This window comes from Quercus suber, unplaced genomic scaffold, assembly GCF_002906115.3.
Source record: "Quercus suber isolate HL8 unplaced genomic scaffold, Cork oak 2.0 scaffold_87, whole genome shotgun sequence".
In the NCBI taxonomy this organism is placed as follows: Eukaryota; Viridiplantae; Streptophyta; class Magnoliopsida; order Fagales; family Fagaceae; genus Quercus; species Quercus suber.
In genome coordinates, this window is record NW_027069552.1 from 929,638 (window position 1) to 942,094 (window position 12,457).

General features: G+C 35.0%; 2 protein-coding genes across 2 annotated transcripts; one reads left to right on the forward strand and one right to left on the reverse strand.

The window, feature by feature from the left end:
- Positions 1-268: 268 nt before the first annotated feature.
- On the forward strand, positions 269-6,102 carry LOC111999183 (uncharacterized). The gene is made up of 2 exons (XM_024031301.2): positions 269-859; positions 5,553-6,102. Exons 1-2 carry the CDS (start codon positions 455-457, stop codon positions 6,051-6,053), a joined length of 906 nt encoding a protein of 301 aa, XP_023887069.1. The 5' UTR covers positions 269-454; the 3' UTR covers positions 6,054-6,102.
- A 533-nt stretch (positions 6,103-6,635) lies between these two features.
- Positions 6,636-7,882, reverse strand: LOC111999196 (uncharacterized). Its single transcript, XM_024031315.2, has 2 exons — positions 7,658-7,882; positions 6,636-7,568 (listed from the first exon to the last, which is right to left on the reverse strand). Exons 1-2 carry the CDS (start codon positions 7,880-7,882, stop codon positions 6,636-6,638), a joined length of 1,158 nt encoding a protein of 385 aa, XP_023887083.2.
- Between the last annotated feature and the right edge of the window lie 4,575 nt (positions 7,883-12,457).

A 12,457-nucleotide genomic window follows, 5' to 3' on the forward strand; every position in this document is an offset into this window, starting at 1 on the left:
TTTCACACATTTTTTCACCCACATGTATTTTTTAAAAAATTGAAAAGTATCTTTTAAACATACGTATTGAATAGACCCTAAAATTCTATTATATTTATTATTAAAAAAAGAAAAAGGAAAAGGAAAGATATGGTAAATAAACCCAAATAAAACGAATGTCAAAATTCTGACAAAACAGAGAACAGTACATAAGTGGACAATGCCAGTTTGGAGACCATCATACCGAACAATAATACAAAAGAAAAGATGCTTCAGAGATATACCATTATGTTCCATAATAATCTTTCTACATGTCAATCGGAAGAAGCGACCACTTGGCCATGGCTAGCTCCCATATAAGAAGCCCTCTCCACTTAATTTACGCTTAATTTTCTCCATATATTCCAACATATATACCATCTTGAAAAAAAAAAAAAAAAACTATTAATCTTGCTAAGATAAAACATCAACAAACATGAAAATGGGAATGGAAGCAGACAAGAGTATAGCATATGGGTACAAGACAAAGCAACCTTCATCGCTCTTGAGCTCCATTTTCATGTCCACAGCTAACGCAGCAGCAAAGACGCTGGTTTCTGTGTCAAAAACCCAACAGACGGAGAAGTGGAAGGCCATGGATCATATGCGGTTCATGGTCATGCTAATCACTTGGCTCACTCTCTGGGTTCTTAGGGTTTTAATGGATTACTTGCCTTCCTCATCAATACCCTATTCTCCCCAATATCTCCTTGGATTCGTTGGATCATTGGCCTTACCTGGACCGTCATCATCTTCTTCTTCTTTTCCTTCGTTGGATTTGGTTGTTCATGAAGGACTTGATGGACCCTCAGTTCAAGCCCTTGGTAGAGCACTTTCACAAGTAAGCCTAGCCTATCTATTTACTACTTGTTATTATTAATAAATTTTTTTTCGACCACATGTTCCTAAAGTAATTTGATAATTTGATAGTCGGCTGATTCTAAATATTAAAAAAAAAAAAATGCTAATTGAGAAAATTATTTTCCTAATAAAACATAAAATAAAATAAAAACCATTAATATATATGTGTATATATAATGGTCGGTCCTTAAAAAGAAACCCAAAAATAATAATTTAAGTGAATGACAAAAGAATCTTAAATCAGGAGGTGTGCGATGCACTGCTTAAATGAGCCCATTAATAGGCAATATTCCAGATGGCAGTTTTTGATGGATTAGGGAACAAGTGGCCTACATGCAAATTGCAATGCAACGTTAACGTGCCACGCAAAAATCTAACAGAACCCGACACAAGCAAGCGAAATCTTTCTAACATTGGATATGTCCATTGCATTGCATTGCTAGATCTACATTTTGGTTTTGGATTTCTAAACGTAACAAATAAATCCATCACTCCTTTCAAATCGTTACTTTCTTTCTTATCAGAAATTATATTAAGAGTCTTGGTGTTTACCTCCCTCCTAATACTAATACGAATATTAATACACACTGTCACTCTATTTTTCTCATTGGGTTAAGCCCTTTTACCACAGCTATCGACAACCATCACCGACGACGGTGGATCCTAAACCGAAGCACTTGTCTCTCTCTCTCTCTCTCTCTCTCTCTCTCTTCTAGATCGGGCTCCCTCTCTATCTCACACACACTCTTTTCAATATAGTGCTAAAGAGAAACTAATGACAGGGATTCAAAGAATTGGAAGATGTGGTTCTTTAGTTGCACGTGCGTCAGTAGTGGTTGTGCATGGGTAACTGTGGTGAGAGATTGGTGGAAGAAAACCACCATTGGAGATAATGGCGGCGTTAACTGATGGTAGGCAGAGCTAGGACTGAGTGACTCTGGCGGGTTTGAGATTCAGTGGGGGAAGGAAGGACCCAGGACTGATTCGAAAACGTTTGTAAAATTGGGATTTTTTTTTGAGTTGACTGTCTTTTGTGGTGCATTGAGCTTAGCAAGAGCATTAGCATTTCGGTAGATATCGATTAATTTTTATTAGGAGTTAGGGAGAACATGAGACAAACCTACTATTTTGATTGTTCTTATGCATAAAATTTGGAGAGGGAAGCATATGAATAACAGAATAAGCGTATATATTAAATATTTTTTTTAATAAAATATATATATATATATATATATTTGGGGGTTCATGGCCCACAAGTCTTAATGTTGCACCACCATTGGGTGTGATTTGAATTTGAATCATATGCATATATTATTGCAAAGCCACATTATCTGGGGGACGTGTCCTCTGATGTAGGAGCAGTGTTAAATTTATATGGTGGCTATGTGGCGACATGTCTCATATGTTTATTTAAATATCTTTTATTTGTCATTATCATATGTTTATTCAAATATCTTTTATTTATCATTATTATTTAGGAGATGTAATTGTTAAAATCTACTTATATATGTACAGAGATGTAAGATTACCTATGATTTTTTTAATCTAAAATAGAAATTACACTATAACCTAATCTAAGTGTATATATATGTGAAACTTCTTTGAATGCCTATGCTCCAATCCTTGCACCCTCCCCTCCCACAACCCCCCCATTGTTTGATTCAAAAAATTATTTGCCAATATATATTACTTTGGAGTTGAGTGATTCCTCTTATCAATCAAGTACAAGTATGTTGTTTGGTCATGTTGAGTGATATCAATGATTAGTAGCATTGGGTAGCATCTATTAGCTTTGGTTGAATGGCACACCAAGACATTATTCTTCTCTTGATTGAATCTTCTAATTTAATCATCCTAGTAGGTCTCAATTTGCATCAAATTATTACCATAGCCAGTTTACTAATTATAATGTCAATGTTCTCTTTATAACTTCTTAAATTCCAGAAAGGTTCATTCATCTTCCTCTTCAATTCTATATTTTTCCCATGACATTATATGGGCAACTCATATACTTAGAAAATTCTGTCTTTACAAAATTTAGTAGAGTCAGATATTCATTATTTACTATGTAAAGGTCAATCTGTCAGCAAAATTACGATTCTTTTTTTCTTTTTGTTCAAAAAGACTCTAAGACAACGAAGGAATATTGATATTGTTAATGTACAATCATAACTTGCTAAGTTAGGGCAATCTAAACAAACCCTCAATCAGATGATGGATAATATCCTTAATTGGCAGAGTCATTGGAGTGAAACTAAAATCTTTTGCAAAGAAAACTATTTTAACAATGATTGCTCAAGTACTTTTTTTTTTTTTAGAGAAACAATTGTTCAAGAACTTCAAGTCTTGTTATTATTGCAATATTGGTTTATGGATTATTTTGCTTCAAGGACCTTTGATAATGGTGAACAGAGTTTTAGAGAAGAATTGCTGTAGATTGGAATTCTCGGGCAATCTATGATTGCTGCCCTAATTAAGATCATCAATAAACAAATTGTGGAAGATGAAGATAAAGTTATATTTGGACAAGATGAGCTAATGACCCATTCAAATGATGAGATTTTCTTTGTTCAAGTACAAAAAGCAATTGTTCAACGATAAAATTCATTGGTTTAGCCATAGAATGGCTGGGGCTGAGACATTATCTCTTGAGTTTCCAAATGTGGAACTGAAAGTTCAAAATGTATATAAAACACCATTGAACGTTTAGACCCCAAATTATAAAATATCAATTCAAGCTTATAATCAAACAATTAATGTGCGGAACATGAACATAAGCCAATCACAGAATTGATAATTAATCTATGCCAAATATAAACACATCCACAGCAGTAAATATAAGGCAAAAATAATGGAAAGGAAGATGCAAACACACGGACAACACACAATGTGTTATCGAAGAGGAAACCGAAGTCCTCGGCGTAAAACTTCTTTGCCGCCCTCCAAGCGGTCAAATAATCCACTAAAGAATGTAGTTGTGATACATGAACAGCAGAAGACCCTCCAAGTCTAATCTACCCAAGGACCTAAGCCCTCCAAACTTCTTGTCCCAACGAGGTTACGCCGAACCTATTTCTTCTTTAGCTTCCCGGATTCCGCTACTAGACCATAGCATCAACCAATGTATATTGGTTCATTCCAAACTGCTTCCCTTAGCACCAAATGAACCTTCTCACAGACGTAGGTGTGCTGAGATAAGGATTTGGTCAATGACCTCTCAAGGATGTGACAATAGAGAGGAAGAGAGTAGAGGAATTTATTGAGTCTTTAAGGTAAAGATTGGGGATGAGGCAATTTTGTTTTTCTCTAGGGTTTCTCTCATAAAAATTCTCTCTGGAAGCTCTCTCAATTTAGTAGATATAAGGGTCTATATATAGTGGTGTGTATTTGGAATATGAAGAGACAGTTTTTGCCAAACAAGGCTGATTGGCGGCTTGACCTCGCGGCTTGTCCAAGTCGCGAGTTCAAGTCGCGACATAACGGCCTGGCCAGCTTGAGACTTTTGTCCTGTAGTGCGACAGCTGGCATGATCCTTCAGCTCTTTTCACACACTACCTTTACAATAATCCCACCTAAATACAGGGTTACTAAGTGCTAAATTACTAGCAAATTGGCACGGAATAAAGCCAACAAGATAGTTGATAAATCTCAACCTTACAGGAACAAAATTCACTTTTTTCATTTTTTTTGGAGATACACATTTTTATCGAGATTTCTTAATTTGATATTGGTTTTGTTCCATCAACAGAGATTAACACCTTTGTCTTGAAAGGACAATAGATTTTATAAAAGAAGTTTATTCAAATGAGTTCATTGCTTACAAAGACGAAACCTCGACAATTGTGGCATGAAGAAAATATAGGATCCATGGATGAATGTACGTGTTCATTTAATATTTGTAGGATTGGCTTCTTGTACTACACTGTGGAAAAACTAGTTACGAATTAGAATTTGTTTAGCACGGTTTATCATGAGGGAAAAAATAATAATAAATCCATCTTATATTGTTGAAGATAATGGGATGGAATGATTGGTTAGACATCAAAAGGATGACTTCATAATAAATTCAAGAACATAGTGTTAGCTTTTGTGGTAGTGATGTGGGTGACATGCATAATTTATTTATGGCTCCAAGTATTGCCTAAAGGAATAGCTACTATGAGAGATTTATTACGAGGATGATATATAGTGCTTGAAATAAAAAGGGGATTTTAAAGAAATAATAATAATAATAATAATAATAGTGACTTTATTTGTTAGTATTTTGAATACAGGTTTTAGGGGGGGGGGGTGGGAGGAGGGGGTGAAGAAACATTAAAATTGCTAAGAATTTTACTATGGAGGAGATAATAATTGGTAAATTTTATCTTATGAAAATTGGTGGTTGATCATAATTTTGATGGGAGATGCTAATTTTTGTTCGTTTTTTGTATATGTTTATTGTACTAGTCAATTAATTAGTGTACTCATTAGAGTTTAAAATTTTGATAACATCTCTATTTAATCTGTTCTGTTGTGTGTTTATCAAAGTCAAATAATTTTGCGTACAATATTTTCTACATTATAAACTATTCTAGTATTAAAAAATTACAATTTGTATATTTTTATTTTCACAGTTATAAACTAAATTTTTTTATGATGTTCTCAATTTTTGTGTTTGTTGTATGGTGTAGATCCTTGCACTACTGAACGAGATCCCAGCCACGTCGAGGAAATACCAATTTGTGATGGCAATGGCTGATAGGATAATGGAAGAGAATGCTAGATTTGGCCACATGGAGCTTCTCCAGATCAATCGGATGACTCTAGCTTCAGCGTTTGCACATACCTCAAATCTTCTATGTGAAACTCTCAAACGCACGGTAACAGAATATGATCATCATGATAACAACAATGGCACATGGAGCACAAGCTTAATCCGAATGCTTCCAATGGGTTCTTACTTGTCTTCCTATATGGAAGGACTTGGTGTTTGCGTAAATGCTATAAGGTCTATTGTAGCAAAAGTTGGGACATGTCATGAGATACAAAAGAAGAGGCAACTGGGGGGGCTAGGCCGTGAGACTGATCAGGGTGAAGTGGAGGAGGTGATGGCAGAGGAGCTAGCTCAGGAGTTGTTGTGGATAACAATTAAGAGCATCCACAGCAGTGGAGCTAAAAATTTAGCTTTTTAGCTCTACCAAAAGTTACTTTATCTATTATACCTACACACATGCTGCAGCAGTGGATCTATTTTAGCTTTCAATACAATAAAATAATATGAACATCACAATAAAATAATATATCAACTACAATAAAATAATATATCTACTACAATAAACAACAATCACAACCACCTGTAACTGTCACCGCCACCGCCGCCGCCATCGACTCTTCCACCACCGCCACCGCCATTGACTCTTCCACCACCGCCACCGCCGCCACCACCACATGATAGCAAATAATCGTCTAGTGTTAACAAATAATTTTTTTAACCCCAAATTATACTTAATACATTTTTTTTTACTAAAACAATTTTTCAATCATCATGATAGCCTATTATCGTCTCAATTGTCTGGAAGTAATCTTGGAACAATGTGAACTATAAAATGCAAGAATTTTATAAAAAAACATATAAAATAAAACACATATTATAGCAAGAACAAAGTAGTTCATACATTACTCACGTACATAACTCAAACCAAATTACAATAAAACTCACACACTCGCACAAATTCCTATGACTCATGCTTCTCAGCATACAAAAAAGAAAGTTCCTACAACTCGCCTTGCAATTGCCATAAATGTTCAATGAGGTCCGATTGGAGTTGAAAATGAATTTCTCGGTCTCTAATGCGTCCATGCCTCTCAATGTATGACATAAATCCATCACTTTGTTCACGTAACACTTCCAGAGGAGGATTACCCATTCCATCAATTTGTTCATAATCCAAGTCTACCACTTCATTATCATCCCGCTCATTTTCAACAATCATGTTATGGAGAATTATACACGCTTTCATGATCTTTTGGAGTGTTTCAAGATGGAAAAATCGTGCAGGTCCACGGACAATTGCTAAACGTGCTTGAAGCACTCCAAATGCACGCTCAAAATCCTTCCTACACGCCTCTTGGGCTGCTGCAAATAATTTATACTTATGTCCTTGTGGAGCTGGGATTGTTTTAACAAATGTTGCCCACTTTGGATATATGCCATCAGCAAGGTAATATCCCATTGTGTAGTCATGACCATTAATTGAGTAATGTATTGCAGGAGCATGTCCTTCAGCAAGTTCATTAAATACATGAGACCGCTCTAACACATTAATGTCATTATTTGACCCAGGTAACCCAAAAAATACATGCCATATCCAAAGATCATATGATGCTACTGCCTCCAAAATAATAGTAGGTTCACGAATATGACCACAATATTGACCTTTCCATGCAGATGGACAATTTTTCCACTTCCAATGCATGCAATCAATTGAACCTAACATACCTGGAAAACCTCGGCGTTCTCCATGAGCTAACAGTCTAGCAATGTCTTCATTGTTTGGTTTTCTCAAGTATTCCTCAGAGAAAACATCAATTACCGCAGTAACAAATTTTTTCAAACTTTCTAATGCAGTAGTTTCTCCAATTCGCACATATTCATCTATCAAATCACCCGATACTCCATATGCAAGCATTCTAAGTGCAGCAATTATCTTTTGTAATGAAGATAAACCAAGTTTGTTAGCACTATTTCTTTTTTGAACAAAGTAAGAGTCATGAGCTTCTACCTTAGATTGAATACGGAGAAAAGAAAACGCTTCATCCGAAACCTCCTACGAAATAAAGCAGGTGGATATACTGGTGTGGGAGCAAAATAATCCAGAAAAAGCCTCTCATGACCCGCCAAATGATTACGTTGGATAGAACGTCGACGTTTAGGTTGTGATGTTTCCATAACAAATTCTTCGATGATCTCATCTTCATCTAAGTCATCAAAAAGAAACTTGCGAACCAAATAATTATCCATGGATGCAACTTCAAGACAATTGGAAAGCAATTATTACTATAAATGCAAGATTAAAGCCAAGTGATATAAGCCACAACAAAATGAATATAACCAATTCACGCACAAGTCACAACATAAACACAATTTTGTGCTTACTCTCAAGCATTAAGTAAAATAAGAAATACTATGAATGCTCATTGTTCATAGATTTATTCTAAGACCTGTCATCTTAAAACCAAGCTTATGATACTAAGAATGTTCAATGAATAGAAATAATTGGATCAAAGACACTGATAGTGGCTGTAACAGCAAGATACATAATTGTTTCATTTTTCAGTCTACAAAGAATTATATCAATGCCTATCATAAGACCAAATGGAACTTAACAAAAGAAAAAAGAGATTGCACTTCAAAGTCTTTGTTAAATTGCACTTCAAGTCACAACACAAATACATACATCTAGTTTAAGATTAAAGTCAAGTGACATAAGCCACTATTGAATACATAAAGTTACTACCAAAATACATAAAGGCCTACATAAGCCACTACAAAATACATTAAAGCCTAAATTACATCCAAAATACAATCAAACCCATTAATTACGTGATCTTCGTTTTGCCAAGATTTCCTCTTGGAGTTGTTCATAAAAAGCTTTTTGTGCTCCGGTCAAGCCACTTGTATCTTTCATCATGATTCTCTCCTTCTCTAACCTTTCGTTATCTCAAATTTTTTCTTCTCAATCATGATTTTTCCTTCTCAATCTTAAGTTTTTCATCATTTTTTTCCTTCTCAACCGCAAGTTTTTCTTTCTCAATAAACATTTTCTCCTCTTCCAATCGAGTTACATCCTCAATCAATTTCAATTTCTTATTCAAATATTCCCCTACATCTTTTCCGGTGGCTTTGTTCTTTCGGATGGCCTTTTCCGCCTTCCTACCAATAGGTCTCTCAAAATTAGAAGAGTCACCAAGTCCGGACCCACAATCCCCTTCGCCAATAGATATTGACTCTGGAGTTAGAGGCACAGATGATCTTGATTTAGCATTGCTAGGATGGCAAACTTTGGTTGGTCCTTTAACATGAGCCAACAATGGTCAAGAAGAAAGGCTTTCTCATGCTTCTCTATAAACAAAGCCTTTGCATCTTTAATCTAAAAAAATTAAAAGAAATATAACATAATTAATATCTTCAAACTATTGGTAAATGGACATGTTAACACTATTGCAATATAATTTATACCTTATCTTCTTCGGTTGTACCACTTTGATGAAGTGCATTAACTTGAGCCATACACCCAGCAAACTTATTTACCTTTTCACTAATCACTCCCCAACGACTTAGCAAGGAGACAACAGTACGTGTAGTACCAGATGTATTGTACTTCTGGAAATACTCCCAAACTTTTTTATGAAATGTATTTTGTGTTTGTTCATTACTATTTACGGCATCAACACTAGTATTGAGTCATGCTGCCACTAGGAGTTTATCTTCCTCTACACTAATGTTAGAGCCTCGTTTTCCTTTTGCAGAAGAGGCATTTTCAACTTGAGGTTGAGGTTGAGGTTGAGGTGGAGGTGGAGAATCAGAAACTGACAAAGGAGTATTTTGAGCCGTTCCCAAAAATTGCGAGTCAATTTCTATATCCCCATTCATGATACCCGTAAAATATGGTAGGTTTCTATGCGACTCCATAAAATTAGAAAAAAAGAAATTGCAAACTTCCCTGCACACAGAAAATTCCCAAACCAACATTTATATCAAAACTTAAAATACTTAAAATTATACCAATAGAACATGATTATGCATAAATATTTAATTTGACATGTAACTTAATCCCATTGATAAAGAAAATACCAAATTCATTTTTGAGCATCTCAAAACCAAACTAACAATTTGACATTAAAATGACCACAAGAAATATGTGCTCTGTTTCTAGTTTTGTGCAACAATATATCCAACAAAGTCCGCCCAAATCAGATGTGAAACATTAAAACAAAATCCCTACACCAATGCTATCTCATCCAAATTTGCAATTCGGTGGTAGTTCTGTTTTCAAGCATCCACAACAGAGAGTAGAAACACCAAACAATCAAATAATAATAACAATAATCAAATAATAATAACAACAGAGAGTAGAAACACCAATCACCAAATCTTTTTCCCTAAAATTATCAAGAATCCTGAACAACAATAAAAAGTGGATCCACATGAATAGGACAACAGAGAACAACTAAGAATCCAGAACAACAGAGAAATCCACATAAAGTGGATCCAAATCATAATACCCAAATAAAAAACCCAACGCGAAGAGGATCAGCGGATCGGATGTTAATACCCAAATAAAAAACCCAACGCATCCACATGAAGAAGACAGAGACAACTAACCTGAAGTGGATCGGCGAAAGCGAAGAGCGTCTGAGGTAGATCGGCGGCGTGGGTCTGAACTTGACGATGGCGGTGACGTTGACGATGGTTAGGCCGGCGACGTTGAGAGAGTGAGCTTGAGAGGCTTGAGATGAGAGATGACAATGAACGAGAGAGAGTGAATCATGAGACCGGATTTGATAAAATGAAAAAAGAAAAAAAAAGAAAAAAAGAAGCAGGTTGTACTGTACCGGAGTTGACGATGACGGCTACCGTTCCGGAGTTGACGATGGCGGTGACCGCACCGGAGTTGAGGATGGCGGTGACAGAACCGGAGCTGAGGATGGCAGTGATTGTACCGGAGTGTCTGTGGGTGAGCTTGAGAGGCTTGGAGGCTTGAGAGTTGAGAGATGAACGAGAGAGAGTGAGAATACAGTGAGAGTGAAACTAACCGGTTTTGATAAATGAAAAAAAAAATTGGAACAAGTGGATCAATTGAATAAAAAAGTATTTTTTAGTTTTAGCTCCAAGCTACAGTGCACATCTATTTTTAGATGTGCATTGTAGCGAATCATCTAAATTTTTTTGCTTTAGCTCCACTACTGGAGCATCATTTTAATGAAAGTGGAGCTAAAATTTAGCATTATTGCTTTATACCACCACTGCTGCAAATGCTCTAAGGTTAAGGATTATGGGACTGTGGATGATGCTCAGGTTCTCTCTCTCTCTCTCTCTCTCTCTCTCTCTCATTTCCACTCACTTCCCGTACTCCTCTTCTTCACTTTTATGCTACTAAAAATTAGAATATAACTAAATTATGTGCACAACTACTAAACTATATATATATATATATATTCATAGCACAGCATTACGACAAATCCCATTTGACTATATATAATGTACCCAATTATGAATGTCCTCTTTATATATAGAGCTATTAATTTATATGTTCCTCAGCTTAAAGTCTGCTTTTTATTGTAGATAAGGCCACATATGAGGTGAGATTTAGCTTATAGACAAAGTGAACAAAGGAATTCCAATAATAGCTAGTCCAGTGGTAACAATACTCTTAATTTGTATTGCCTAATTTCTGCGATTCAAAACCACCTCCTATATGTTCATCAAAAAAAAAAAAAAAACCACCTCCTATGGATCCCTCTATTTATTTATAAAAATAAAATAAAAAATCATAATGTTTGATCTTATAGAAATAAAATTTTATTTATTATTTATTTTTTAAATGTTTGACCACCATAGGAAAATATAGAACTTCTTAACTTAGTTAATATATTCATTAATCTTCTCTCTCTCTCTATCTCTCTCCCCCTTGTAGCCATATTATTTCGAGATCTCATTGGAGAAGACTTGAAAATTTCAAGGCAAGTGAAGTTCAGATTGCTATTGTTTTGGCTACCATTATTTTGCCATGCAAGCAACGGGTTGACATATCCCGTGTTGACAAGGTTTGAAAAGATGGAAGTAGAGAGCGCAATAGATGAAGTACTCTCCAGCTTACCAGCATCGGATCAAGAAGTTATCCTCACAAATTGGCTTCAAGATTTTGCCATAGCTGCTTCAGAATGGCCGAATCTTCAATTTTCTTATGATAGATGGTGTCAACTAGTCGTAAAGTTGTTTCCTAAATTTAATGCATGCATTTTGTACTCTAGAACTTCAAATAAATAAATGCATGACTGCATGCAATCATAATATCTTAAGTTCTCTCTCTTCCATGCTTAGTAGTGAAAGTAAATACCGCCTACCACAATATTTTAGTTTCTTTCTCTCTCCTGCTTTAATGTAATGAAAAACATATAATAAGCTTATTTATAAATAATATGTTGTGTTTACATGGTATAACTTACACCGTAATCTTCCCTTAAAAACTATCATGTATGGTTTTTTTATTGGAAATTTGTAAAGTTTCTTTGGATTAGAACTCTATTCCCTCTTCCCCTATGAGTGTGTGAGAGAGATTTTTTTCATTTTTTTTTTTTATATATATATATATATATATATAGATCACACACTTACCGGTAGTGATAGAGATAGAAAAGTTTCTCAAGAGCTGTAGTTATCCTTGATCTTATACTCAATGATTTATAGCCACATAAATATTTTATGAAAAAACCTTTTTTTTTTTTTCAATTTATTGACAATATATTGGTTCATCATTCATAGACACATGATCAAAACAATAGAATATAATTGGAATTATAAGAATGGAATTTA

What these genes read in the sequence shown, in the direction of transcription:
- LOC111999183 (XM_024031301.2), top strand. Translation starts at nt 455, where the DNA reads ATGAAAATGGGAATGGAAGCAGACAAGAGTATAGCATATGGGTACAAG. An exon ending in TTGGTAGAGCACTTTCACAA is followed by an intron (nt 860 to 5,552) that starts GTAAGCCTAGCC and finishes TGTATGGTGTAG; the next exon opens with ATCCTTGCACTACTGAACGA.
- LOC111999196 (XM_024031315.2), bottom strand. Translation starts at nt 7,882, where the DNA reads ATGGATAATTATTTGGTTCGCAAGTTTCTTTTTGATGACTTAGATGAA. An exon ending in TGAAGCGTTTTCTTTTCTCC is followed by an intron (nt 7,569 to 7,657) that starts GTATTCAATCTA and finishes TCATTACAAAAG; the next exon opens with ATAATTGCTGCACTTAGAAT.